The sequence below is a fragment of the Marmota monax genome, unplaced genomic scaffold (assembly GCF_021218885.2).
Source record: "Marmota monax isolate L192 unplaced genomic scaffold, Marmota_monax_Labrador192_F-V1.1 WCK01_AAM20220418_F8-fsc00765, whole genome shotgun sequence".
Classification (NCBI taxonomy): domain Eukaryota; kingdom Metazoa; phylum Chordata; class Mammalia; order Rodentia; family Sciuridae; genus Marmota; species Marmota monax.
This window is the reverse complement of record NW_026694828.1, coordinates 124,678-149,705: the sequence shown is the minus strand read 5'-3', so window position 1 is coordinate 149,705 and position 25,028 is coordinate 124,678. Positions and strand designations below refer to the sequence as shown.

The following is a 25,028-nucleotide window of genomic DNA, read 5'->3' as shown; positions in this document are numbered from 1 at the left end:
TATGTGGTGCTGAGAATCAAACCCAGTGCCTCACACATGCTAGACAAGTGCTCTACCACTGAGCCACAACGCCAGCCCCAAAATTCTCTCTCTTAAAAAAAAAAAAAGAAATCCAACTCCTATTTTTCATAGCGTCTAAGTCGGTGCTTTTCACGCAGCAGGAACTTAATACCTGTTAAACTGAATGTGCCTTTAACTTGGGTCCGGGGGACCCTGTGTTGAGTATTAGCGATTACACAACATTCAGAATTTCTTTCCAAGAAACGTACAGGTGAGTGAACAAGAGGCTTTGTGCACTTCCACGCACACCCTGGTTTCCTTGCTTCATCTTCTTTCTCCCCTCTGCCTCGCCAGCTGGGTCAGGAGCCCGAGGGTTCCCAGTCCCAAGGGTCCCTGCACAGCCCAGAGAGCTCCGCGGTGGACGCCAGGACGCCGTACAGCTGCTGTGAGAAACGCGGCGAGGCGGGGCCTGCGCGCACGTGGGTTTGCGCGCTCTGAGCGCCGGCAGCCGGCCTTCCCGCGGCGGCCTCCATCTCGCGTTCTGGCCGGCGAGGCCCACGGGAGCTGCTGCCCGTACTCAAGATGGCGGTACCGGGAGAGCTTGTCTTATGACCCAGGCGCGGAGGTCTAAAGCTCATGGCAGCGGCCGAGCAGCCGATCCGGGAGGACAGAGAGGAGGAAGAGGATGAGGCAGTAAGCACTCTGTCGGAAGCCTGCACCGCAGTCGCAGTGATGGGTGTGCGGGCTGGGGGTGGGAAGGGCTCAGGGATGCCGTAGGCGGGAGGGAGGCCCCCTGGCGCCTGGGCCGCTTCCCGGTCCCTGGCGCGCAGAGCTGGGGAGCGTGTGGTCTCAGTCTTGATTGCCCCACCACAGTAAGAATGCAGAAGTGCTGGGAAGGTTCCTTAGGTAACGTCGCTTGCATCCTCTCATTGAAAACCGGACCCAGTTTCCACAAAGGTGGACGGACTCATTACAATGGGAATTTTTGGCTTTTTATGTTTATTGCCTCTTCCTGCTCGCTCACATGCTAGCCAGCTAACTCTTCTTTCTTCCAGCAGGAGCAGTTTGTTCTAGTTGAATTATCGGGAATCATCGATTCAGACTTCCTCTCAAAATGTGAGAATAAATGCAAGATTTTGGTGAGTCTTCTAGAATTGGGGGATTGTTACAGATTTTCTTAAAACAAAAATTACTGGTGAATGTCTGCAATCCAGCTACTCTGGAGGCTGAGGCAGGAGAATTGCAAGTTTCAGGTCAGACTGGGTAATTTGAAACAAAGGACTTCTAAGACATCACATGTTGTAGATTTGAACTATGATATCTTAAATTATTACCTGTTTTTTTTCCTCCATGCAGTTCTGGGGATGGAACCGAGAGCCTTGAGCATGCTAAGCACACCTCTTCCACCAAGCTATATCATGCGCTCTTATCCCTTTACCTTAAAATCCCTGGAATACTTCTCCCAAAACTTTGTGTTCTTATCGTTGATTGAAGTAGACCTTGCTACTTGGGTATTAATTAAGTAGTCTTCAGGTTGGAGCTCCTGGGATGAGAGCAGTGCTTATCTTGGGCTTCCTAGAGCAAGTTACTCTTTAGTTTCCCAGTTTGGAAAATCATTTTCCTTGGTATGGAGGTCACACATTGAAGGCTTGTTCTTTGGATGATATTTATGATCCTTTATTCTGTTGTAGGGAATCGACACTGAAAGGCCCATTATGCAATTGGATAGCTATGTCTTTGCTGGGGAATATGAAGGTAAAAAAAAATATTTTTATTAGTTGTTAATTTATTTATATATATCTGGTGCTGAGAATGGAACCCAGTGCCTTACATATCCTAGGCAAGTGCTCAACCACTGAGACAAAACCCCACCCCTCTCTGTTATTCCTTAACAATTTGTCTTTGATTTTTTCTGCAGATACTCTTGGAACATGTGTTATATTTGAAGAAAATGCTGAACATGGTAAGTAATTACTATGCAAGTGAAACTGATTCTTTTTTTTTTTTTTTGCCCTCTGGGGTTTGAAACCAGCCAGGGCATTTTTATCACTGAGATACATCCCCAATCCTTTTTTTTTTATATTTATTTTTTAGTTGTAGTTAGACACAATACCCTCATTCATTTATTTTTATGTGGTGCTGAGGATTGAACCCAGGGCCTCATACGTGCTAGGCAAGCGCTTTATACTGCTAAGCACAACCAGCCCCCGAGTCCTTTTTATTTTTTATTTTGAGACTACAGGGTCTTCCTAAGTTACTGAGACCTCTAATGTGATCCTCCTGCCTCAGCCTCCCAAGTTACTCAGTTTATAGCCCTGGCTCCTGTAATTTAACCCCTAGTTAAATTGTTTGTTTGTTTCATCTACATTATTTGTATCAAGCTGGGTTTGGTGGTGCATTCCTGTAATCCCAGCAGCTTAGAGGCTGAGGCAGGATGATCTCAAGTTCAAAGCCAGCCTCAGCAACTTAGGGAGACCCTGAGCAACTTAGCAAGACCATGTCTCAAAATAAAAAATAACATGAACTGGGGATGTGGCTCAGTGGTTAAGTGCCCCTGGATTCAATCCTTGGAACCAAAATAAAATAAATAATTTGTAACATACCATATATAGTAAGTTTTAAAATTAAACATCTCATATGCCTAATTTTTTAGCTGCATCATATTCTATCATTTGCCAGGCTGACTCAGATTATAGTTAAAAAACATTCTTGTATACCCCTTTCCAAACTTATTCTTTTTTTCTTTTTTTAATTATTTTTTAGTTACTGGTGGACCTGTATTTTATTTATTTATATGCAGTGCTGAGAATCAAACGCAGTGCCTCACACATGTTAGGCAAGCACTCTGCCACTGAGCTACAACCCCAGCCTCCCAAACTTATTCTTTTCTCTTGTCTTCAGAAGTAATTTCCTGAATTTGCTGTTTATCTTTCCTATATTTAGTTCTATGTTACATATGTATGCGTCTACATACAATAAATAGCACTGTTTTATATATTTTCAAACTTGACCTGGGGTATAACTCAGTGGGAAAGCATTGCCTAGCAGGTGCAAGGCCCTTAGTTTGATTTCCCAGGCACTGAAAAGCAAAAAATTTATATAACATGCTAGGACCAGGTGTGGTACACACCTATAATCCTAGCAACTCTAGAGACTGAGGTAGGAGAATCCCAAGTTTGAGGCAGGCTTCAGCAACTTAGCAAGATCCTAACCTACTTAATGATACCCTAGCCCAAAATAAAAAGGGCTGGAGATGTGATTTAGTGATTAAGTGCAGCTGGGTTCAATCTCTGGTGCCAGTTAAATAAATAAATAAACAATGACACACACTATACAAATAATTCTGTAACTTTTTTCTCTCATTTTAGGATTGAGATATGTTTTAGGATTCTACTTGTTAATATATACATAGTGCTAATTTATCTCTTTTCCTTGCTGCTTAGTATTTTGTGACTGTATCACAGTTTATTCTTTATTTCTTTTCCATTTTACTGCTACTATAAATGGAAACTGATATTATCCTTTTTGTTGTTGTTTCTAGTATTGGGGATTGAGCCCAGGGATGTTTTACCTTTGAGCTACATCCACAACCCTTTTGAGACAGAGTCTTGCAAAGTTGCTTAGGGCCTTGCTTATTTGCTGAATTAGCCTCAAATTTGGAATCCTCTTGCCTCAGGTTGCTGGGATTATAGATATTTACCACCTTGCCTAGTTTGATAATACACTTTAGATAACATGGTGATATGTTTTATTTTCTCACTATAAAAATGCTCCTAGCTGGGTGAGATGGCACACACCTATAGTTCCAAATATCCCCCAGTTGCTCAGGAGGCTGAGGCAGGAGGATTGGAAGTTTGAGGCCAGCCTCAGCACCTTAGCAAGACCCTATCTCAAAACCAAAAAGGGTTGGGGATATAGCTCAGTGGTTGAGCATGTCTGGGTTCAATCCCCAGTACCGCCCCCCCAAAAAAAATAAAAAAAAAAGAAAGGAAGAAAGAAGATTGATGAGTGTGTTGTCTTCAATTTTAGTTGAATCAAGTGTAATTACTGATTTGACCCCATATCAATAATTTCATTTTCAAATTGTTAAATATCACTAATACCAGTTTACACTCAAAGAGCAATATATAAGTTTTTCATTACTTCACATCTCTGGCTCAGAGCCTCCTCCTTCTGCCTAGATGCACATGATTCTAGCAGCGATTGTCAGCAATTTTTTTTTTTTTCCTGAGCCTTCTTTTATAAATGGAAGTGTGTGGGGGTGTTGGGGTTGTGGCTCAGCGGTAGAGGGTTCGCCTCACATGTGCAAGGCCCTGGGTTCAATCCTCAGCACCACATAAAAATAAATTAAAAAATAAATGTATTAAAAAAAATGTCCTCACTCCAACCTCTGGTATCAAGTAATAATGGTCTAGCACTAAATATTTTAAGTGCTAGAATTATAGATCCCATTACGCTATGGCCAAATTCCTGACCTCAATTTCCCATTTTAGGATTTGAGCCTATGAGGTCTATGACTCTAATTTCACTCATAGCTTTGCATTTCTCTCCCTTGTAGGTGTGTATTGTTTTTGAATCTAGTCAGGGTCTTCAAGTGGTAGTGTTTTACCTATCATTTCTCTGTGCTTGGAACAGGAGAGATAAATTGTACTTTGAACTTACTGTACCATGGTAATAGGAAGTAGTTTAGTCAAACTCCATAAACTGGAATTACTATGGCTTAGCATCATTATTTGCTGGTATCAAGCAGTGTAATAATTGAATTCATTTTATGTTCCAGTGGATGCAGAAGGCAATAATAAAACACTGCTAAAATACAAATGCCATACAATGAAGAAACTCAGCATGACAAGAACTCTTCTGACAGAGAAGAAGGAAGGAGAAGAAAACATAGGTTAGTTCACTTAATTCTCTGAACAGAGGTGCTGTAGTATTATATCCTATAATGACACATTGCTAGCTGAATGGGGTGGCAGACACCTGAATCTCTGACTTTAAAAGCTGAGGCAGGAGGATTGCAAATTGAAGCCAGTCTCAGCAAACTAGTGAGACCCTGTCTCAAAATAAAGAGGAAAGACGCTGGGAATGTAACTGTGAAAAGATGGAAGCAGAGTACTTGCCTAGCATGCATGAGACCCTGGGTTCAATTTCCAGGACTACAAAAACAAAAACAAAACATGTTGCTGCCAGGATATTCCCTGTACTCTGTAGTAATAACTGTATGTAATATGTTCAGTTTTATCTTATTTATTTTTTAGTCCTGGGGTTTGAGCTCAGGGGCATTTTTACCACTGAGTCATATCCCCATTCCTTTTTCCTTTTTATTTTGAGACAGGGTCTTGCTAAGTTGCTGAGGCGGCATCAAACTTGGCAATCCTCCTGCCTCAGCCTCTTAAGTCACTAAGATTTCAGCCATGTGCCTCAGAGCCCCACTGTAATGAGCCTGTTTACAAGCCAATATCAGTGAAACCTAAAAATTAATAGACGTTCATTTGGGTTAGGGGTGTATCTCAATAGTAGAGTGCTTGTCTAGCATGTGTATAGATAGGCCCTGCAGGCTGGGGATATAGCTCAGTTGGCAAAGTGCTTGTCTTGCAAGCACAAGGCCCTGGGTTCAATCCCCAGCACCAAAAAAATAAAAATAGATAGGCCCTGCATTCAATCTCTAGCATCACAAGAAATAATGAGTAAAATTGAGAATGCTGCATGAAAAGTACCAAACAGATTTAAAATTCAGCCGAACTTGAATATAGGTGAGGAAAGAAACTAAGAAGTTTGCCAAGCAATGTTATACGATTTCCAGTCCTTAGGGAATTCAGCAGTGTTTCTCTCTTTGTCTGTTTCTCTCTGTGTGTCTGCTTCTTTCCATCTCTTCACAAAAAGCCAGCTTGAAAATGGAGTAGTTATGCTAGTGTTTGGCATTTCCAAGGTGTAAATTTAGGGCATCCCCTGGGAACTTGGCAGAAGAAGCAACCTTCCCCAACAAGCTCACAGTTGGAGGAAGTTGGCTTTATATGCAGGCGAAACTGTAGGACAGTAATTGTTCATCCTGAGTGTAGTTCTTAGCATCCATTTAGTCTTTTCTAATTGTTGACATCACAGAGACTGTAGAGCAGAGTGTCTTGCCCCATGTTTGTGGAGCTTAACACATAATCACTTCGTGGTTTAAAACTTCATTGTTCAACAACATTTGATATTCTAGTCAATTAGATGCTACTCACATGGCTTATTAGATTTATTGTTTTAGGCAAGAAATAAATATTTGAAGATATATCGATCATATAGAAAGTAAGTGCACCACCCTATACACAATTACTTAGAAACCTTTGTTCTTATTGTGTATATCCCCAAACTATTCCTTTTTCATGTGTCTTGTTAAAAATAATAGGAAGAAAGTGGTAGGTTCAAGAATGAGCTTGAAAGGGAAAGACATATCATAAGCTTAGCTATTATTTATATTTTCTTATTAAAGGAAATTCAGAATTTCTTCTCATGGTATTCACTATTAGATTATTAATCTAGTTCTTTGGGAAGATATGGATGTTATGTTCAGTCAAATAATATGGATGTTCAGTCTGTACTCTCTCAATTGCTGCATAACAAATACCCCTAAATTTGATGGCTTAAAGCAACAAAACTAGTATCTTACATTCAGGAATCAGGAATTTAGGAAGAATAGAGGTAGGTGGTTCTGATTTAGGGACTTCCTGTGATTTTGCAGATATCTAATGGAATTCAGTGGATTCTTAAAGGACAAGAGGGGGAAAGAAAATGACTGGTATTATTGGAACAGACTTTGATTGTGGGGGCTTAATTGAGAGTTGAGGGCTTTGCCTATGAGTGTGGAAAAGAGCAGAATTGGTTTTAAGGTGATTTTTTTGTTTGAGACCTTTCTTATTTCATTCACAATTGAATGTTCCAACTCATAAAATTATGAGAATGATGCATTCTACTGTCATGTATAACTAATTAAACAAATTAAAAAATAAGAAATGAGAATGAGAGGGGTTGGGAGTGTAGCTCACTGATAGCATGTGTTTAGCATATACAAGGCTGTTGGTTCAATCCCTAGCACCCAACTCCACCACAACAAAGAAAGCAAGAAAGAGGGAGGGGAAAGGAAAGAGAAAATGATATGAAAGTCCTGACTTGGAAGGTAATATAGTAATATCATATATTAAAATTGGAGGGAAGTAACCGTTTTCTTTAAGGCATGAGAAGCCAGTGAGAACTTAGTTTCTCAGAATGAGTCAAGAATTTAACTGGAGTGGCTGGGGTTATGGTAGTGTGCTCTCCTAGCACATGTGAGGCACATAAAAATGAAATAAAGATATTGTGTCCACCTACAACTAAAAAATAAAGAAAAAAGAAACTCTTTAAAAAAAAAAGAATTTAACTGGAAAAGAGGCATGGAACAGTAATGGAAGTTAATTGCTTATAGTGATTGTGATGATACATACTCCATTCCAAGGCCTTCATGGAAAATGAAAATTACATAATTATTTTATTGATATTTATATTTGGTTTATTTTGGAGTTTTGCTTTGACATATTCATTGGTTGAAAATTTAAAGAAAAATGGACAACTAAAATTTCTTTCTCATGTTTCTTTCTTGTCCTGTCCCCTATCCCCGCCTAATTAGGTGGAGTAGAATGGCTACAAATGAAGGATAATGATTTCTCCTACAGACCTAACATGATTTGTAGCTTCCTACATGAAAATGAAGATGAAGGTGTAGCTGCAGCCTCAGATAAACCTTTGGAATTGGAAGAGCGGGAGAGTCAAATGAAAGACAGTTCAAACCTGATCTATGAACAGGAGAAATCACTGCATTTGGAAACAGAGGAGTCAAGTCCTCTTGTTGATATCCCTTCTTCTGAGATGGAAGGTTCTGTTTTTACGGAAACTCAAGGTGCTCCCTTGGAAATCACTCCTAGATGAAATGATTTTCATATTGTTTTTGTTGGCCATACATTTCCAGTTATAGCACAATTTTAATATACCATAATCATTCAGGACCAGACATTCATTAAATTTTTTAAGTATGGTTTAAATGATTATAGGGTCATTTCTCTTTTATTTTGATGAGTACATTAAACTGGGAGTTTACCAAAGTAAGAAAAAATTTTCTATAGCAGCTATCACAAATTACTATAAACTTAGTGACTTAAAACACAAATGTACTGTCTTGTAGTTTTATAATTCAGAAGTTTGACACTGTCTCAGCCTAGCCAAAATCTAAATGTTGGCAGGTCTGTGTGTTCCTTTCTGGAGGCTGGGATGAGGATGAATCCATTCGCTCGTTCATTTGTTGGTAAAATTCAGTTTTTTGTAGATAAAGTATTGAGGTCCCATTTCTTTGCTATTTGTCAGATAAAGGCCATTTCTAGAGACCACCATATTCCTTGGCTCATGGTCCCCTTGTCTTCAGAGTTGGTGTGTGCCACCGCACCTGGCTTCTACTTCCACTTTTAAAGTACTATTTAATTACAGTGGGCCCACCTGGATAATTTCCCTCTTTAATTTGACTGAATCTATATCTGGGTGCGGTGGTGTATGTCTAATCCCAGCAAATTAGGATGCTGAGGCAGGAGGATTATAAATTCAAGGCCAGCCTCAGTAACTTAATGAAATCCTAAGCAATTTAGCAAGCACCTATCTCAAAACATAAAAGGATTGGGGATCTAGTTCAATGGTAAAGTGCCGGGGTTCAATCCCTACTACCAAAAAAATAAATTACATTGAAGTCCCTTTTTTGCCATGTAATTTAATATACACAGGAATAGAACCATTAGGATATTGTAATCTTTGGGATCCATTTTCAGTTTACTATAATATTTTATCTAAGAACTGAAAAAAAAAATTTAAGTGCTTAAGGATAAGGGCATAATTCCTAATATTACAACTATAATTTCACTCCTTTTCCACTTGAGAAAGTTTATTGGAATTCAATGATAATAGTCATCTTTATTATAACAGTAACCTAGATTTGCTCCACTCTATAATTTTTTTTTTTTTTTAAATGTAAATATTTAGTGCTGGGAAGCAAAATTAGAATCTTGGGCATACTCTACCACTGATCTATACCACCAGCCCTCCCATTTAAAGTAAATTATTCACAAACTTTGATACTTTGTTATAGACTGGCTGTATGGAATTGCCAATATTTGATTGTTTCTGACTATGAACCCAGAAATTTGATACATGTATCCTACTACTAATAAGTTAAAACACTCTTCATATTAATTACATGTTACAATTGATAGAAATATAACAAGGAGACTGCTAATTGCCTGAGCCATTATCTCTCTACCCCCTTTGTGTGTGTGTTGCTGAGATTGAACTCAGGGCTTTGTACATTCTAGGCAAGTGCACTATCACTTGCTGTATTTACCACCACCACCTTTTTTTTTAAGTTGTAGTTGGACATAATACCTTCATTATTTTTTTTATTATTGTTTTTTATGTGGTGATGAGGATTGAACCCAGCAACTTGCACGTACTAGGTGAGCGCTCTACCACTGAGCCACAACCCCAGCCCCCCCCTCCTTTTTTTTTTTAAATTAGTTATACATGACAGTAGAATGCATTTATGCACTATGGTATATCATACATAGATGGAATATAATTTCTCATTTTTCTGAGTGTACATGTTGTAGAATCACATTGGTCATGCAGTCACATAATACATAAAGTAATAATGTCTGTTTCATTCATAACTATCCTTTCTACACCTACATCCCCTCCCATACCCTCCTATTACTTCCCTCTACCTAATCTAAGGTAACTCTATTCTTCTTTAGTGTCCCACCCCCCCTTATTGTGAATTAACATCCACATATTAGAGAAAACATTCTGCCTTTGGTTTATGTCCTTTGGATATAAACCGAGGAGTGGGATAGCTGGGTCAAATCTCAGTTCCATTCCAAGTGACCCTTTTTTATTTTGTTTGGAAACACGATCTTGCTAAATTACCCAGACTAGCCTCTGGAGTAACTGGGATTACAGGCTTCCTTTTTTACTTTGTAACAGAATCCCAGAATTTATTCAGGTTAACAAAGTCCCCGCTTCCTTTGCAGATACATGTAGTCATATGATCAAAGTTATGACCACTGACTTGGACGTGGAAGTGTTCAGTGATGCTACAACTGAAAGGCGTAAAGGAAAGTGTGTAGGTTTATCTTTCTCTTCTTGCTGAAACATGGGTATGGGGGCATGAGCCCCAGCAGAGTTCTTGGGTTTTAAGGTAACCTTGGAAATAGAAGCCATTATGGGCAAAGAAACAAGATAGAAACTGGGATGGGCCTTGGTAGTGTACGCCTATAATTTCAGGGACTTGGGAGGTTGAGGCAGAAGGATCGTTGAGTTTGAGGCCAGTCTCAGCAACTTAGCATGGCCCTAAACAACTTGGACAGCCTCTGTCTCATAAAATAAAAAAGTATTAGGGATGTAGCTCAGTGGTAAAGTGCCCCTGGGTTCAATCCCCAGTACAAAAAAAAAAATAGAAATTGTATTCTGATAACTGTGGCACTGCACTTGACGAGTTTACTTGTCAGCACTCTTTGGATACTCACAAGGCAAAATAATAATGGAATGTCATCTGTAATACTTGGTAATATTATTTATAATTAAATATGACTCCTTGGCTAGGGATTTAACTAAGTGATAAGAGTGCCAAGTATGCAGAAGGCCCTGTATTTGACCCATAGCACTCCAAAAGAAAACAAAAAGACTGCTTATTGGTAAACTATATTGGGATAAGGAATACTGACAAGTGCTGTAAATGCCCATTGTAAAGCATGGACTTTGGGATTCCTTAATTGTGGTGTTTGTATTGCAGAGATCTCAAAGCTATACTTATGGTCTGTTTCTGTTATTACTGGAGTGCCTCAGTCCATTTTCTGTTGCTATATGAAAATACCTGAGGTTTCAGGAGAGGCTGTCATTGCCAGCTTGGAAAGGTGTCTGCGTTTCTTTTTTTGGGTACTGGGTATTGAAACAGGGGGCACTTTACCACTGAGCTACATCCCAGCCCTTTTTATTTTTCATTTTGAGATAGGGTCTTGTAAGTTGCTTAGGGCCTCACTAAGTTGTTGAGATTGACCTCAAAATTGTGATCCTTCTGCCTCAGCCTCCATTTGCTGGGATTATAGACATGAACCACTACACCCACCTCCAGCTGACTGCCTTTCTTGTTTTGTCCCTTCCTCCATATTTAAAGCTAGCAATATACGTTCAGTCTCTCACTATGACTTCAATGATCTCAGCTTCTGTTTTCACATTTTTTCTTTTCTTTTTTTGGTGGTGGTAGGGGGATACTGGTGATTGGACCCAGGGGTACTCTACCACAGAGCTATAGCCCAGCCCTTTTAATTTTTTTATTTTGAGATCTTGCTTAGTTGATAAGGCTGGCCTGGAACTTGGAGTCCTCCTGCCTCAGTGTCCCCAAGTTACTGGGATTATAGGCATGTACCACAGTGCCCAGTTTCTTCTCTTGTATAAAGTCCTTTTGTAGTTGGATTAGGGCTCACCTAGTGTAATTTTTTTTTTTTTTTTTTTTAACAATGCCTTTTATTTTTACGTGGTGCTGAGAATCCAACCGGGTCGCGCCCGTGCTAGGGGAGCACTCTACCGCTGAGCCACAATCCCAGCTAGTGTAATCTTATGTAATTCTTAAATAACATCTGCAAGTGTGATATTCACTTAATTAACATATTCACAGTTTCTAGGGATTAGGATGTGGATGTTTTAAGAGGAATTTATTCTTAGACTACCACACTATCATATTTGAGGCTATCTTAGCCTTTTCACCACTGTGACCAAAAGACCTGACAATAACAATTAGAGGAGGAACAGTTTATTTGGCTCATGGCTTCAGAGGTCTCAGTCCATGAACAGCCAACTCCATAGCACTGGGCCCAAGGAGAGGCAAAGGATGGAGTGAGTGCATGGGGTGGAGTGACACTCAGAACATGGCAATCAGGAAACGGAGTTCCCACTCACCAGGAACAAAATATAAACCCCAAAGTCATTCCCAGTTGATCCATATCAGTGAATTAATGCACTGATTGGGTTCAAGTTCTCATAACCCAATCATTTTACTTCTAAATTTTCTTGCATTGTCTTGCACATGAACTTTTGAATACCGCATATCAAAATCATAACAGATGCTTAAATTGGGGAAACAAGATGAGCCATATGCCTGCCTCAGCATATTGCCTTGAGGGAGATTCCAAGTTACAGTGTAGGGAGGGGGAATCTAGATGGATCCTGGTGATTTTCCTGAGTTGAGGAGATGGAACAGGGATTCCAGAAAGACCAAGAGAGAGTTTACAGATCAGAATTCAGAAGAAAGAAAACTCCAGAGGTCTGCAGAAGGTTCTAGACTCCAGTAGAATTGATGACCTGTGTTTCAAAAACCACCAGAGCAGGGGAAAGGACCACATGAACAATCCCTGGAGCTTAACTAGAAAAACCTAGTTCATGAGCATGGGATAGAACACTTAGAAGGGTTTTGTCTCAATAGTGAGATAAAATGAGCCTAAATATGGCTCTTTCCCCACCTAACAAAAGCTTAAAAACAAGACCTGAAAGGATCAAACTGTTTCCAAATAGTTGCATCTCAGAACACTTGAGAATGTTTTTTAACATCTCTAATACCCAATTAAATTCAAAATGTCTTAACATTCAATAAATACCAGGTTTAGGGGCTGGGAATGTGGCTCAAGCGGTAGCGCGCTCGCCTGGCATGCGTGCGGCCCGGGTTGGATCCTCAGCACCACATACAAACAAAGATGTTGTGTCTGCCAAAAACTAAAAAATAAATAAAAAATTTTAAAAAAGATTACAGATCAGGGCTGAGAATATAGCTTAGTCAGTAGAGTGATTATTAAAAAAAAATAAAGGGACTGGGGATGTGGCTCAAGCGGTAGCGCGCTCGCCTGGCATGCATGCGGCCCGGGTTCAATCCTCAGCACCACATACAAACAAAGATGTTGTGTCCGCCAAATACTAAAAAATAAATATTCTCTCTCTCCCTCTCTCTTAAAAAAATAAAATAAAAAATAAAAATAAATAAATACCAGGTATAGAAAGAAATAGATAAAACCCATAATGAGAAGAAAAGTCAATAATTCAAAATTGATCCAGATCTGAAAACTCAAGGTTGGGATCAATATTTGTATTTCTACAGTGCCTGGGACTTAGGATATTTGTTGACTTTTTATAAGAATGTAATCCTTTCAAGTGGCTTTGTGATTAAGGAAGTAAGTTGGAAGTTGATCAGGAAGAAAACCAAGTTGAGTACATATGAAAATATGTTTATGGTAAGCGTGGTGGTGATGGTGGCATAATTGAGGAAAAGTACATGATTGGGCCAGTTTGACCAATGAACTAAGATCAGTAGTTTTTCAGTTTTTGTTTTTCCAGGATTCCTTCCCTAGGCTTCTCTGCTGAAAACCAGGAAAATAGTTATTGCCAGAAAGGTAACCTGGCTTGCTTGTTTCATTGAAGATCAGAGAAAATGACCACGGTTAAATTTTAAGATTTCAAAGGAGGGACTTAAGGAAAGGGAAGTTTATTTTTCATACTGGGGATCGAACCTTACCACTGAGCCACATCCCCAGTTATTTTCAGTTTTTATTTTGGGACAGGGTCTTGCCAAGTTGTTAAGGCTAGCCTCAAACTTGCTATTCTCCTGCCTCAGCCTTCCAAGTGCTAGGATTACAAATGTGAAATTTAACTCAATTTTGACACTATCAACTTGGAATTAGTGTCACATTCCACAGTTAAGAGCTAAATCCTATAAGATTGCCTGCTGCCTCCTCATTTTTAAATACTAATCCAAGTGATAGACCCACAGGTTACCTACAACTTCTATCTGACTTGGATACCAATTGAATATTCCCATAGCCCCCTCTTCAATTTCAATCTTTTGCTTAAACAGCTCACAGAACTTGGAAAAATGACTTGGAAAAGTTTATGAGGTTTATTATAGAAGGACATAACTCAAAAACATCCAGATAGAACAGCTGTATAACAAGAAGGGATGTGGAACATCATTTCCTCTCCAGACCACTCTCCCATCATTTCTTACTCACCAAACCTTGTCCTTTGGGAGCTTTGTGGAGGCTTCATTAGTAGCCATGACAGACTAAATTGTTGAATATTGGCAATTAAGTCAGTTTTCAATCCCTGGAGGTCAGAGGGTGGGACTGAAAATTCCAACATTCTTGCTATCTGTTCTTGAGGTGGGGCCTTGGGGTCTTGCTATGTTGCCCAGGCTGGTCTTGAACTCAGCCTACTGAGTTGCTGGGATCAGTCATGCCATGCTCAGCTGTCTTGTTTTTAGTTTTTGTTTTGCTGTGGTGGGCATTGAGCCATAGGTTACATGTGGCAAGCACTCTACCACTGAGCTACATTCTCAGTCCTGAAAGTTCCAAAATTTTTTTTAATATATATTTTTTATATAATTTTATTTTATTTATTTATTTTTATATGGTGCTGAGGATCGAACCCAGTGCCTTGCACGTGTGAGGCAAGCGCTACTGCTGAGTGACAACCCAAGCCTCAAAGTTCCAAACTTTTATTAATCATGTGATTATTCCCTTGGAAACCATTTCCTATCTTGAGGCTATCCAGGATTCCCCCAACCATCACTTACAGTATCTCAGCATACCAAAAGAAAAATTACTTCAGAGATTACAAGAATTTGGGGGGCTGAGTGTCAAGAAATGACTGAAACCAAATACATTATACCCATCTAAGTTCTTCTCACCTTATGACATCCAAACCCAAGTAAAGTCCTACTTTTAACTATGTCAGAAATAGCCACCAATCCAGAACAATCCCAGATTCCTTAGGCTCTCCATTGAATTCTGTCATATTTTGTTTGAATATCTTGTAGCAGACTTATTGTTTCTGGTGACTGCCATAGAGAATGACTCAACAAAAGAGATGCAAAACGGAACCAGACACCAAGATTTTATCCTGCTTTTATGTTTGGTTTGGTGCTGAGGATTGGTGCGCTTTGCGATTGAGCTACATCCCAGTTGTTGAGCGTACTACATCATTAACATAGATCAACACTGGGTTGGGGATGTGGCTCAAGAGGTAGCGTGCTCACCTGGCATGATGTGGCCCAGGTTCTATCCTCAGCACCACATCCAAATAAAAAAATGTTGTGTCTGCCGAAAACTAAAAAAAAAAAAAAAAAAAAAAACATAGATCAACACTTTGTATCTTTCTATGATCTCAGAATTTATTGTAAAACAAATCCACAGGCTACCTCACTTTCCTCAGTGGCACTTCACTGAATACTTGTGGGTCACTTGGTAGTTATAAGCCAGGCAATCACACATTTTTTTTATTCCAATCTTAATTTCTAATATCTATCCCACCTAGTGGGATACGTGGCTTAAGTGTTATAGATATAAGAAATTAAGAATTAAGGGTTAAAGCAACCACAGGAGTTCAGGAGTCTGAACTTCATGAGAGCAATGGCAGAGAGCAGATATAAATATAAATAATCTATGTAGGTGGTCAGATAAGATTATGAACCAGCCAAAGAACTTGCTCAGGGTGCAGAGCTGTCAAAGCACAAGAAGTTATTCTAGGCCTAGGACAGTTTCACAGTATTATGTAGAGTGGAACTTGCTTCCTTATCATGGGAGGAGAAACCACTCTGCTAAAACCCAAGGAGAGATTCAGAGGTTTAGTCATGGGTGATTTTCCTGGGCAAGACTCATGAATAACCAGGTGATCGGGTCAGGGTGCCACTGCCACTGTGTCCAATCTGGGGGTGCTTCTCCTATGGTCCTCAAGCTAAGGGGGTTGCATTATTTGGTGGTCTGGGGTGTTCAATAAAGCTCATAGGCCTCCTTTTTCCAATATGAGTTTTATATCCCATGCATCCATGTACTTCTGATTAATTCATTAAGCTCACAGGTGATCATTCTTTTTATTTTTTAAAAACACTTTTGTTTATTTTTATGTGGTGCTGAGGATCGAATTCAATGCTTCACACAAGCTTGGTGCATGCTCTGGTGCTCTGCTATTGAGCCACAACCCCAGCCCCAGGTGGTCATTCTTTTTTTTTTTTTTTTTTTTTCCCTCCAAGCAGATTTATTTAACCTAACAAAATTTTATATACAAAGTGATCTGGACATGCTGCTTCAAAACATGATCCTTATTAATATCCTGATACGTTGGTTAAAAAGCAACTCACTCTAAAATAAATAGAAAAGTACCCAATGCATATTCAATGAATGGCTTAATCACTGCAACTTAACTAGTTTTGTAAGATGATTAACATAGTAGGATTGAGTCCCTATGACAGGCTGCTGGAGAACTGATGAGAGACATCAAGAGGCCATTTTGTGCACTGCCACGGTGATGCCATCATGCTTTTGGATCATAATGTTCCCATTATCTGATTCTAGGCACACCACAGGAATATCAGTGGGGTCAGAGGTTAGCTTAGCTGCTTGTTGGGCTAGAACAGATATAACCCCAGCGTGTTCATCTGACAGAGTCCCACGACAGCCCAGATTAAGTCCTTGTGAATCTGTGCACAGGACTCCAACAATGGACGGATTCTTCATTGTATCCTCCAAGTGCTGCTCCAAAGTCGCCTCCATCCCGCTCGAAAGCCACCCCGGCGCCGGTCCTCCGTTAGGTGGTCATTCTTATTAGCACAATTAACTTAGCAGACTGTGCCAAGCAGATATTATGTTTACTTGTGTAGACAAACTATAGTCATTCCACCTCAGCATTCAATGGCAAACTACTACTTTACAAAATGATCTAACAGGTTTAGGTACAACCTGAAAACTGCTGTTCCATATGTCATGTAGGAACTCAGAGCAAAGTACAGTCTGCGGCTATCCACACAAGTCTTTTATTTTGAGACAGGGTCTGATGCTGGCCTCAAATTAGCAGTCCTCCTGCCTCATCCTCCCAAGTCCCTGAGATTGCAGGCTCACAAAGGCACATCATATGAGTACTTGTGCGCATGCACATATTTATATTCAGAATAGGCTAAGCCATGGAACATAAAGTGGATTCAGTGGTTCTCAGGGATTGGTTGAAGGGGAAAACGAGTAGTAATACTACTGGGTGGGGTGAGTTTTTTTTTTTTTTTTTTTTGGTACTGGGGATTGAACTCGGTGGCACTGGATCACTGAGCCACATCCCCAGCCCTATTTTTTTTTTTTTTTTTTTTTTTTTAATTTAGAGACAGGGTCTCACTGAGTTGCTTAGTACCTCACCTTTTGCTGAGGTTGTCTTTGAACCTGCGATGCTCCTCCCTCAGCCTCCGGAGCCGCTGGGATTACAGGCGTGTGTTCCGGTACTCAGCCGAGGTGGGGTTCTTTTTGAGGCGATAACATATTCTGGAATTACTGTTGATGGTCGCATCTCTTTGTGAATGTAACAAAACCCATTGAATAGTACACATAAAGGTGAGAATTTTGTGGTAATTTGGGGGCTGGGGTTGTGGCTCAGTAGTAGAGAGCTCTTGCCTAGCACATGTGAGGCATTGGGTTCAATCCTCAGCACCACATATAAGGAAACAAATAAAATAATGGTATAGTGTTCATCTACAACCACAAAAAACTTAAAATATTTGGGAAAAATTCACGATCAGTGGTCTTTTGGCATGCCTTTTATATACTAGGCAACTACGGTTGTCATAAACTGTCTTGGAGAGCAGGTGTCACATGCCAGTAATATAATTGACAAGGGAGGCTGAGGCAGGAGGACGGAAAATTCCATGCCAGGCTCCCTAAGTTAGTGAGACGATGCTCGGCCCGACCCCCGACCCCCGCCCCACCACCAAAAAAAAAAAAAAAAAAAAAAAGCAGAAAACTGCCTTATCGGAGCTTAAAGTTCTATTAGTGATATTTCACATTTTGCTTTTTGGTTACTACATGAGTACTCATCACCCTTTCAACCTTTTTGATATCCTGTGTTCCCTAAATACCTTACTCCAGGTACACACGAGCGTGTACATCAAGCTGAGGGGCTAGGTCATTTTAAGTATTATTTCAATTTCTGGGAAAGAACCAGAGCTAGGTAACCAAGGCAACAAAACGCGATCTGACCCAAGATGGCCGCCAGGGGCGGGGCAGCCTCCGGAAGTATCGTCACTACGGTTTCCGGTTCCGCTTGCTAGGTTGCACGCGCCCGCTTGGTGTAACCGTGCGACTTCTCCCTTTCTCGAATCTGGGGCTGTGGTAGTCATGGACGCCTTGGATCGAGTTATGTAAGTGCGTTGGGACACTGCCTGGGGAATGTTGGGGAGAGGGTGCCCTGTGAGGAGACAGATATTGCCTGTGCTGCCATCTCTCCTTTGGTGACCGCTCCCGTTAACGCGCTTTGCCTGCGGTGCCTGGATGGGTCTTCTCGGCTGGGAGATTGAGAGAGGGAAACCCGCAACTGGGAGCGGCAGGGTGAGAGGAGGGACGGAGACGTTGCCGCTTTTATTCCAGTCTCTTAAAAATGTCCTGACTTCTGAATTGTGAGGGAGATGGTAGAGGAAGGGGTTAAGAGCCCAGGCCTCAGAACCTGACAGGTCTAGGTGACTACCCGGGCGCATGCGTAAGGCTTTGAAACTTTTGCCATTAAACCTAGAACTCAGTTCACTCTAAAATAGTGATCATAATTCGTGCTTCATAGAGCTGTGAGTTTGGCGAATGTACCTACAGCTTTTGCTACAGCACGTGGAAAATGTTCATTGGCATTTTCTTTTCCTTCCAGCTTTGCACACTTGTTATCTTGGAGTTATCCTATAGTGATGTTTATTTTAAATTCGTACAAAAAATATGTATTGAGCTCCTAAATATTTCTACTCTGATTAGCAGTGGTTTTCTTGGGCCTTGCCGAGGTTAATGTGTATTCTAAGTGATTGTTTCTTTTTAGTCATTAATTCAGAGATTTTGCAACCTACTATACCGTTAGGTGTTGGGACTATAAAGATGAGTGTGACTAATTTTCAGTGTAATAGAGGGACAAACAGCTAATAAAACATGTAAAAGTGTTTTTTGGTATTCGTTGCTGGTTCGTGAGAAGTAATAAACCACATAGAATGTAGAGCGCATACCATTTTTTGCCATAAAGTCATTGCATATTTTTTCTCTTTCGTTTTTGTACTGAGGATTGAACCCAGGGAAGCTTAAACAGTGAGTCACATCCCCAGCCTTTTTTATGTTTTGAGACAGGGTGTCGCCAAGTTGCTCAGGGTCTTGCTAATTGCTTGAGGCTAGCCTTGAACTAGCAAGCCTCCTGCCTCAGCCTCCTTAATCACTGGGATTAAAGGCATTACATCACTGTGCCTGGCTCACACTACATATTTCTTGATTTGATTTAGTAAATAATGTGTATTTTTATTAACCAGTAAATGATTAAAAACTTTATATTGACATTTATCTGGAGAGGAAATTCTAAACTGTTTTTTTTTAACCCAGGGTGTATGGTAGGCCAGATAAGCTACTCTCTGCTGAGCTGCATCCCCAGCCACTCCACTACAACTTTATAAATAGAGATTCATGGACTGTGATCCAACAATTCTGGAGATTGAGAGAGAAGGATTATAAATTTGAGGTCCAGCCACAGCTATTTAGCAAGAACCTCAGCAACTTTTTTTTTTTTTTTTTTTTTTTCAAAATAAAAAGGACTGTGGCTCAGTAATAAACTGCTTCTGGGTTCAGTTCCCACTACCAAATATAAAAAAGGATTCATTCATCATACAGCTCCTGGAAATTTTATTCTCTTAGTCTCCTGAGAACTGTTTAGAGATGAAAAGTAATACATGAAAGAATAAGCCTTCGCATAGTTTTAAACAACAATAACAACAAAAAGCAAACCTTTTCTAATCTTGTATTGAACTTTTTGTTTGTAAGCCTGGTCTTACTATGTTGCCCAGGTTGGTCTCTAATTCCTGGGCTTTATTGATCCCACTGATTTAACCTTATTAGTTCTACATGGGAATTTAAAGTTGTGTGTATTCTGTGTTTCTTTTCCTTCCTGTAGTATTCATAGGGCCAAAGAAGGAGGGTCATGGTTATTTAAGAGTGGATGAATTCTTTAAGTAGATGGCTTAGAACTGTTTGAAAAGCAAGATGCTTGCCTATAATGTTCACCATTAGAGGAGGCAAAGGTGACACGCTTTTTTGAAAAGAAATGTATAAAAACATGGTACTCCCAGGCTGGGATTATAGTTTAGTGGTAAAGTACCTGGCATGAACTAGGCTCTGGGTTTAGTCCTTCATACCACACACACACACACACACACACACACACAAAACACAAAACAAAACATGGTAGTTCTATTTTCACACCATGAAGTCAGAATAATAATTTATTTTCCCTTCTTTGTTTCTTAGGTAATTGTCTTAGATGAGTTTTTAAATCTAGCTCATTGTGAAGTTGGGCCTTATTACTAGCTGCATGACCTTAGGAAGATTACTTATCAAGTCTTTGCTTTATCTATAAAGTGAAGATCATAAGTGTACTGTCTCTTAGGGTTGTGGTGAAAATTAAGTCTTAATATCCAAGATTACTCTTTGGTAGTTATTAGACTTTCTCAGCAGTGATATTGGAGTGAGATAATATATACTTCCTGGTAGGTACTTGGTCTTAAATCTGGAAGAAAAGATAAGCAATACCTATATTAGTAAATAATATCTATATTTAGTAAATATCCTATATTTAATAAATATCCACAGGTTGATCAGCAGTTGATATACAATTCTTTGTGTTAGTGTACAGGGTACAGTTTGTCTATTTTAAATTTGGTTGGGGGGAATAAAAATAATGTCTACTTGAGCCCTTTATTTGCTTATTTATTTTTAATTGAGTTGGGGTATTGCTGTGTTGTCCTGGCTGGCCTCAAATAGCAATCCTCCTACCTATGATTATAGGTGTACACCATCACATCTGTCTGGTTCTTTATTTTTTTTTTTAATTAAAAAGAAAAAAGGAAGCTGGGCCCAGTGGCACACACTTGTAATCCCAGCAGCTCAGGAAGCTGAGGCAGGAGGATCGCAAATTCAAAGGCAACTTCAGCAACTTAGGCCCTAAGCAACTTAGCAAGACCCTACTCAAAATAAAAAGGGCTGGGGATATTACTCAGTGGTTAAGTGCCCCTGGGTTCAATTCCCAGTGCCAAAAATAATCAAATAAAAAATAAAAAGATGGGCTGAGGCTGTAGCACAGTGGCAGAACGCTTGCCTAGCAATGTGTGAGGCACCGGTTCGATCCTCAGCACCAATAAAAAATAAATTAATAAACAAAGATATTGTGTGTCCCTCTACAATTAAAAAAAATAAAGATTTAGAAAACAACAATAATAAATGAATGCTGCAACTTGGGGATATAGCTCAGTTGGTAGAGTGCTTGCTTTGCATGCACAAGGCCCTGGGTTCAATCCCCAGCACCGCAAAAAAAAAAAAAAAAGAAGAAGAAGAAGAATACTAGGAATATTAAAATGAAAGCTTTTTAAAGAAAACCAAAAGCTAACAAAACGCTTGTTTAATAGTGATAGAGTGTCTTTTTCTAATAAAATGTGAGATGTTAATGTTGGAATCCTAACTGATAAATATGTGAATGTAATGTGTCCTTGATTTTTTAGAATTTTCTCCTTGTTAAAGTCTTGATTTTGCAATGTGAGGAAAATGTTTGCATTGTTATGAATTATGCTTTTCTTAACAGAAAACCCAAAACGAAAAGGGCCAAGAGATTCCTTGAGAAGAGAGAACCAAAGCTCAGTGAAAATATTAAAAATGCCATGCTGATTAAAGGGGGAAATGCAAATGCAATAGTGACACAAGTACTTAAAGATATGGTATGTATATATACTTAATGTTTAAGTACTACTGAAGTCATTTTAGAAGCTTTCAGCATACTGGTTTGGGCTGCTGGAGAAATGGTAAGGTTACCTTAAGATCTACTAGCCTTGGGCTGGGGATGTGGTTCAGAGGTAGAGCGCTTGCCTAGCATGTGTGAGGCACTGGGTTCAATCCTCAACACCACATTAAAAAAAAAAGTAAAATAAAGGTCTCTTGTCCACCTTCAACTAAAAACAAACAAATAAATAAACATTTAAATAAATAAATAAAATAAAAAGATCTACAGCCTTCGAGAAGATCTGAAATTAGAGGTTATTTTTCTTCTCACCTCACTGACTATTGGTTTTCCTTAAAGCAGGTAAATTAAACTAGTTTTAATTACAGAATTTGATACATTTTAGGAATGTATCTCAGCTCTACTTTTTTTTTTTTCCCACCCTACTGCCTTAGAAATGGAACCTGGGATCTTATACATGGTAGACAAAGAGCACTCTATCACTGAGCTACATCTCCAGCCCTTTTAGGAACACATTTAATTTGCAAAGTGAAGTAACTGAATATCACTATGTATTTATTCATTTAACAATGCCATTTACTGTCCTGAGTACTGGGAATAATAGAAAAACATAGCATCTCCTTTTAGTGAGCTTAAAGTATTAAGAATTAAATGCTGTGCTGGAGGTATGCAGAGGGTAGAATGGGACATAGTTCACATCACTTAGGGGGACCCACAAAAAAATGGGCTTCCTGAAAATAACATGTAAGCTTCATTTTGAAGGAGCATTTGGAGCAAGAGGATAGAAAGAAGGGCTTTCAAGCTGAGGAAGAATCTTGGGCAAAAGTGCACGTGAAGGAGCATTTAGAGCACTGCAAATAATTGAGCTGGCTAAAGGAGATGTACTATGTGAAGCCAGAAGAGTCAGAAGTCATATGTTAATATGGAATTTGAATTTTATTCCAAAAGTCCTGTGGAGTCATTGGCAGATTTTAAGTGAAAGAGTTGATCAGTTCATTTTCTTGACTTGATTAGAAAGGCCAGAGAGCAAATGTGGGCAACCACGTTGTTGCTGTTAGCCTGGTAAAGAGAACCTGGAGTCTGGTGATGGTAAAATGAAAACAAGGATTGATCAGAAAATAGATGTTGAGGGCAGAATAGTTTGGGCATTAGTGAGAAGTACAACTTCCCAGCTTTTTGGCCTGTGTGCCTGCTGGGCAGTAATGGTGATTAGAGACTGTAAAAGGTGGGGCAGGTTCACTATTTAAGTTAGGTCCCAAACTCAAGTTTGGGACCTAATTTACATAGTGAAGATATAAAACTTTTTCCTACTTCTATACCTGGTGCCTAGTCCAGAGTCTAGGCATATTGGGTGCTCAGTGGGTATTTAATCAATGAATGGGGCATAATGTGTGGAGATACTTGTAGATAGTTGAGTATCGAAGTCTGAGTATAGCTGATAGATTCTTTGAGTTAAATCAAGTAAAATAGTTGAACATGTTTTTGAAATTGACTGAACTCTTTATGCTTATTAAATACAGTCAATTCAGATATCTAAATACCTAATTTGTACTCATCCTTTTTTGAAATGTTTCTAAATCTCATTGTTTTGTTAGGACACTATTCTGTCAACTGAATGATCCCTACATATTTAAACAAGCTCTAATAGGTATAATCTGCATCACACATTATTACAGTAGTTAACATTCATAACAATGACTGTGTTGTCAAAAAAAAGGTAGTAATGTTCATTACTCTGAGACAGGGAAACATTGGATAAGAAGAATCCTCCAGAGTTTTGGTATTTGAGAAGGTATATTTCACTGGTGAGTCTTTTCATGCCAGGCAAGTGCCCTACCATTGAGCTATATCCCCAATCCACAAGAGTTTCTCTATTTACTAGCTCTTATAGTTGATGAATGATCATTTCCTTTTATTTTTCATTGTTTTCTCTCACTGACTCCTTTTTCTAATACAAGACAATGCTTTACATATTTGCTATTCTTTTTGGTAGAGCAGTACTGGTGGTCATACAGATAATAAGTGATTATTAATGAATCAGTGGAAAGAAGTGGGAAAACAAAGAAGAGGGTTGGGTAACAGCAATTTTTTGTTTTGTTTTCTTTTGTTTTTTTGGTACTGGGGATTGAACCCAGGGATGCTTAACCACTGAGCGACATCCCCAGGCCTTTTTTATTTTTTATTTTAAAACAGGGTCTCACTGAGTTGCTTAGGCTGGCTTTGAACTTGTAATCCTTATGTCTCAGTCTCCTGAGTTGTTGGGATTACAGGTGTGTATTATAGCACTTGGCAGCAGCAATTTTTTTAAGGGCTGTGTTTAAACCCAGCGTAGGGCCAATGATGTAGACTAGTGGTAGAGCACTTGCCTAGTGTGCATAAGTGCCAAAGTTTAATTCTCAGCACTGCAAAATAAATGAAATAAACTCTGGCTAGTATTCTAATTGTCATCATTGTGACTTTTGCTGAGTTCTTGTATCTCCAAAGTCATTTCGATTGTAAGTGCTTTCAGATAGGATTTAGTTTTCTGTTATCTTTTGCTCTTCTTTCTAATCTAGGTTATTTGCTTAGAGAGAATGGACTAGGTAGAGTTTAAAGAAATGAAGGGAATTATTTTAAGTTGGATAGACTGTTGAAAGGGCATGGATACTTTGAAATAGGAAAATCTAGTCTAAGAATATTAAGTTTATGTTACAAATTATTGTATGTGATCAAAAGGGAGCCAAACAAAAGACATCAGAACAGGATTCAGTGACTAGAGCAGTCTTGTAGAATGCATGTATTGCTTTATTGTTATTTCTGCTTTTCAGAATGTTTTGTTTTAAAAGCTATAAATTATGTTTTACAGTATGCACTGAAAAAACCATATGGCGTTCTATATAAAAAGTAAGTCATGATTTAAAAAAATTTTATTTTAAATTATTTTGTTTTATTATAAAAGTAACAACCACTTTATAAAAGATTTGGAAGGGAAATTGTGTGTGTGTGTGTGTGTGTGTGTGTGTGTGTAAAAAGACCATGTTGTTCCAGCTGAGCATGGTGGCCCACAACTGTAATCCCAGTGATTTGTGAAGCTGAGGCAGGAGGATTACAAGTTTGAGGCCAGCCCCAGCAATTTAGCAAGGCTCTAAGTGATTAAATGATTTAGCAGCAAGATCCTGTCTCAAAAT

At 39.3% G+C, this 25,028-nt stretch overlaps 3 protein-coding genes across 5 annotated transcripts in view; 2 read left to right on the top strand and 1 right to left on the bottom strand.

Moving 5' to 3' along the window:
• Nucleotides 1–488: 488 nt before the first annotated feature.
• Nucleotides 489–9,289, top strand: Gtf3c6 (general transcription factor IIIC subunit 6). Of its 3 annotated transcripts, none has more exons than XM_046426098.2 (6): nucleotides 489–693; nucleotides 1,059–1,139; nucleotides 1,692–1,755; nucleotides 1,919–1,963; nucleotides 4,781–4,894; nucleotides 7,643–9,289. In XM_046426098.2, exons 1-6 carry the CDS (start codon nucleotides 637–639, stop codon nucleotides 7,939–7,941), a joined length of 660 nt encoding a protein of 219 aa, XP_046282054.1. In that variant the 5' UTR covers nucleotides 489–636; the 3' UTR covers nucleotides 7,942–9,289. The 3 variants fall into 3 exon arrangements, with proteins under 3 accessions (XP_046282054.1, XP_046282053.1, XP_058429154.1); XM_046426097.2 differs by having other exon boundaries at nucleotides 494–693; nucleotides 1,056–1,139; XM_058573171.1 differs by lacking the exon at nucleotides 4,781–4,894 and having other exon boundaries at nucleotides 496–693; nucleotides 1,056–1,139.
• A 6,943-nt stretch (nucleotides 9,290–16,232) lies between these two features.
• On the bottom strand, nucleotides 16,233–16,668 carry LOC124080242 (ragulator complex protein LAMTOR5). Its single transcript, XM_046426096.2, has one exon. The coding sequence runs from the start codon at nucleotides 16,635–16,637 to the stop codon at nucleotides 16,362–16,364; it is 276 nt and encodes a 91-aa protein (XP_046282052.1). The 5' UTR covers nucleotides 16,638–16,668; the 3' UTR covers nucleotides 16,233–16,361.
• A 1,482-nt stretch (nucleotides 16,669–18,150) lies between these two features.
• Rpf2 (ribosome production factor 2 homolog) overlaps nucleotides 18,151–25,028 on the top strand; it is a 30,976-nt gene continuing 24,098 nt past the window's right edge. Inside the window, exons 1-3 of the mRNA XM_046426095.2 lie at nucleotides 18,151–18,262; nucleotides 21,709–21,841; nucleotides 24,707–24,744. Of these exons, the coding sequence (XP_046282051.1) occupies nucleotides 18,240–18,262; nucleotides 21,709–21,841; nucleotides 24,707–24,744 (194 nt within the window). The 5' untranslated portion in view covers nucleotides 18,151–18,239. The remainder of the gene's footprint in view (nucleotides 18,263–21,708; nucleotides 21,842–24,706; nucleotides 24,745–25,028) is intronic.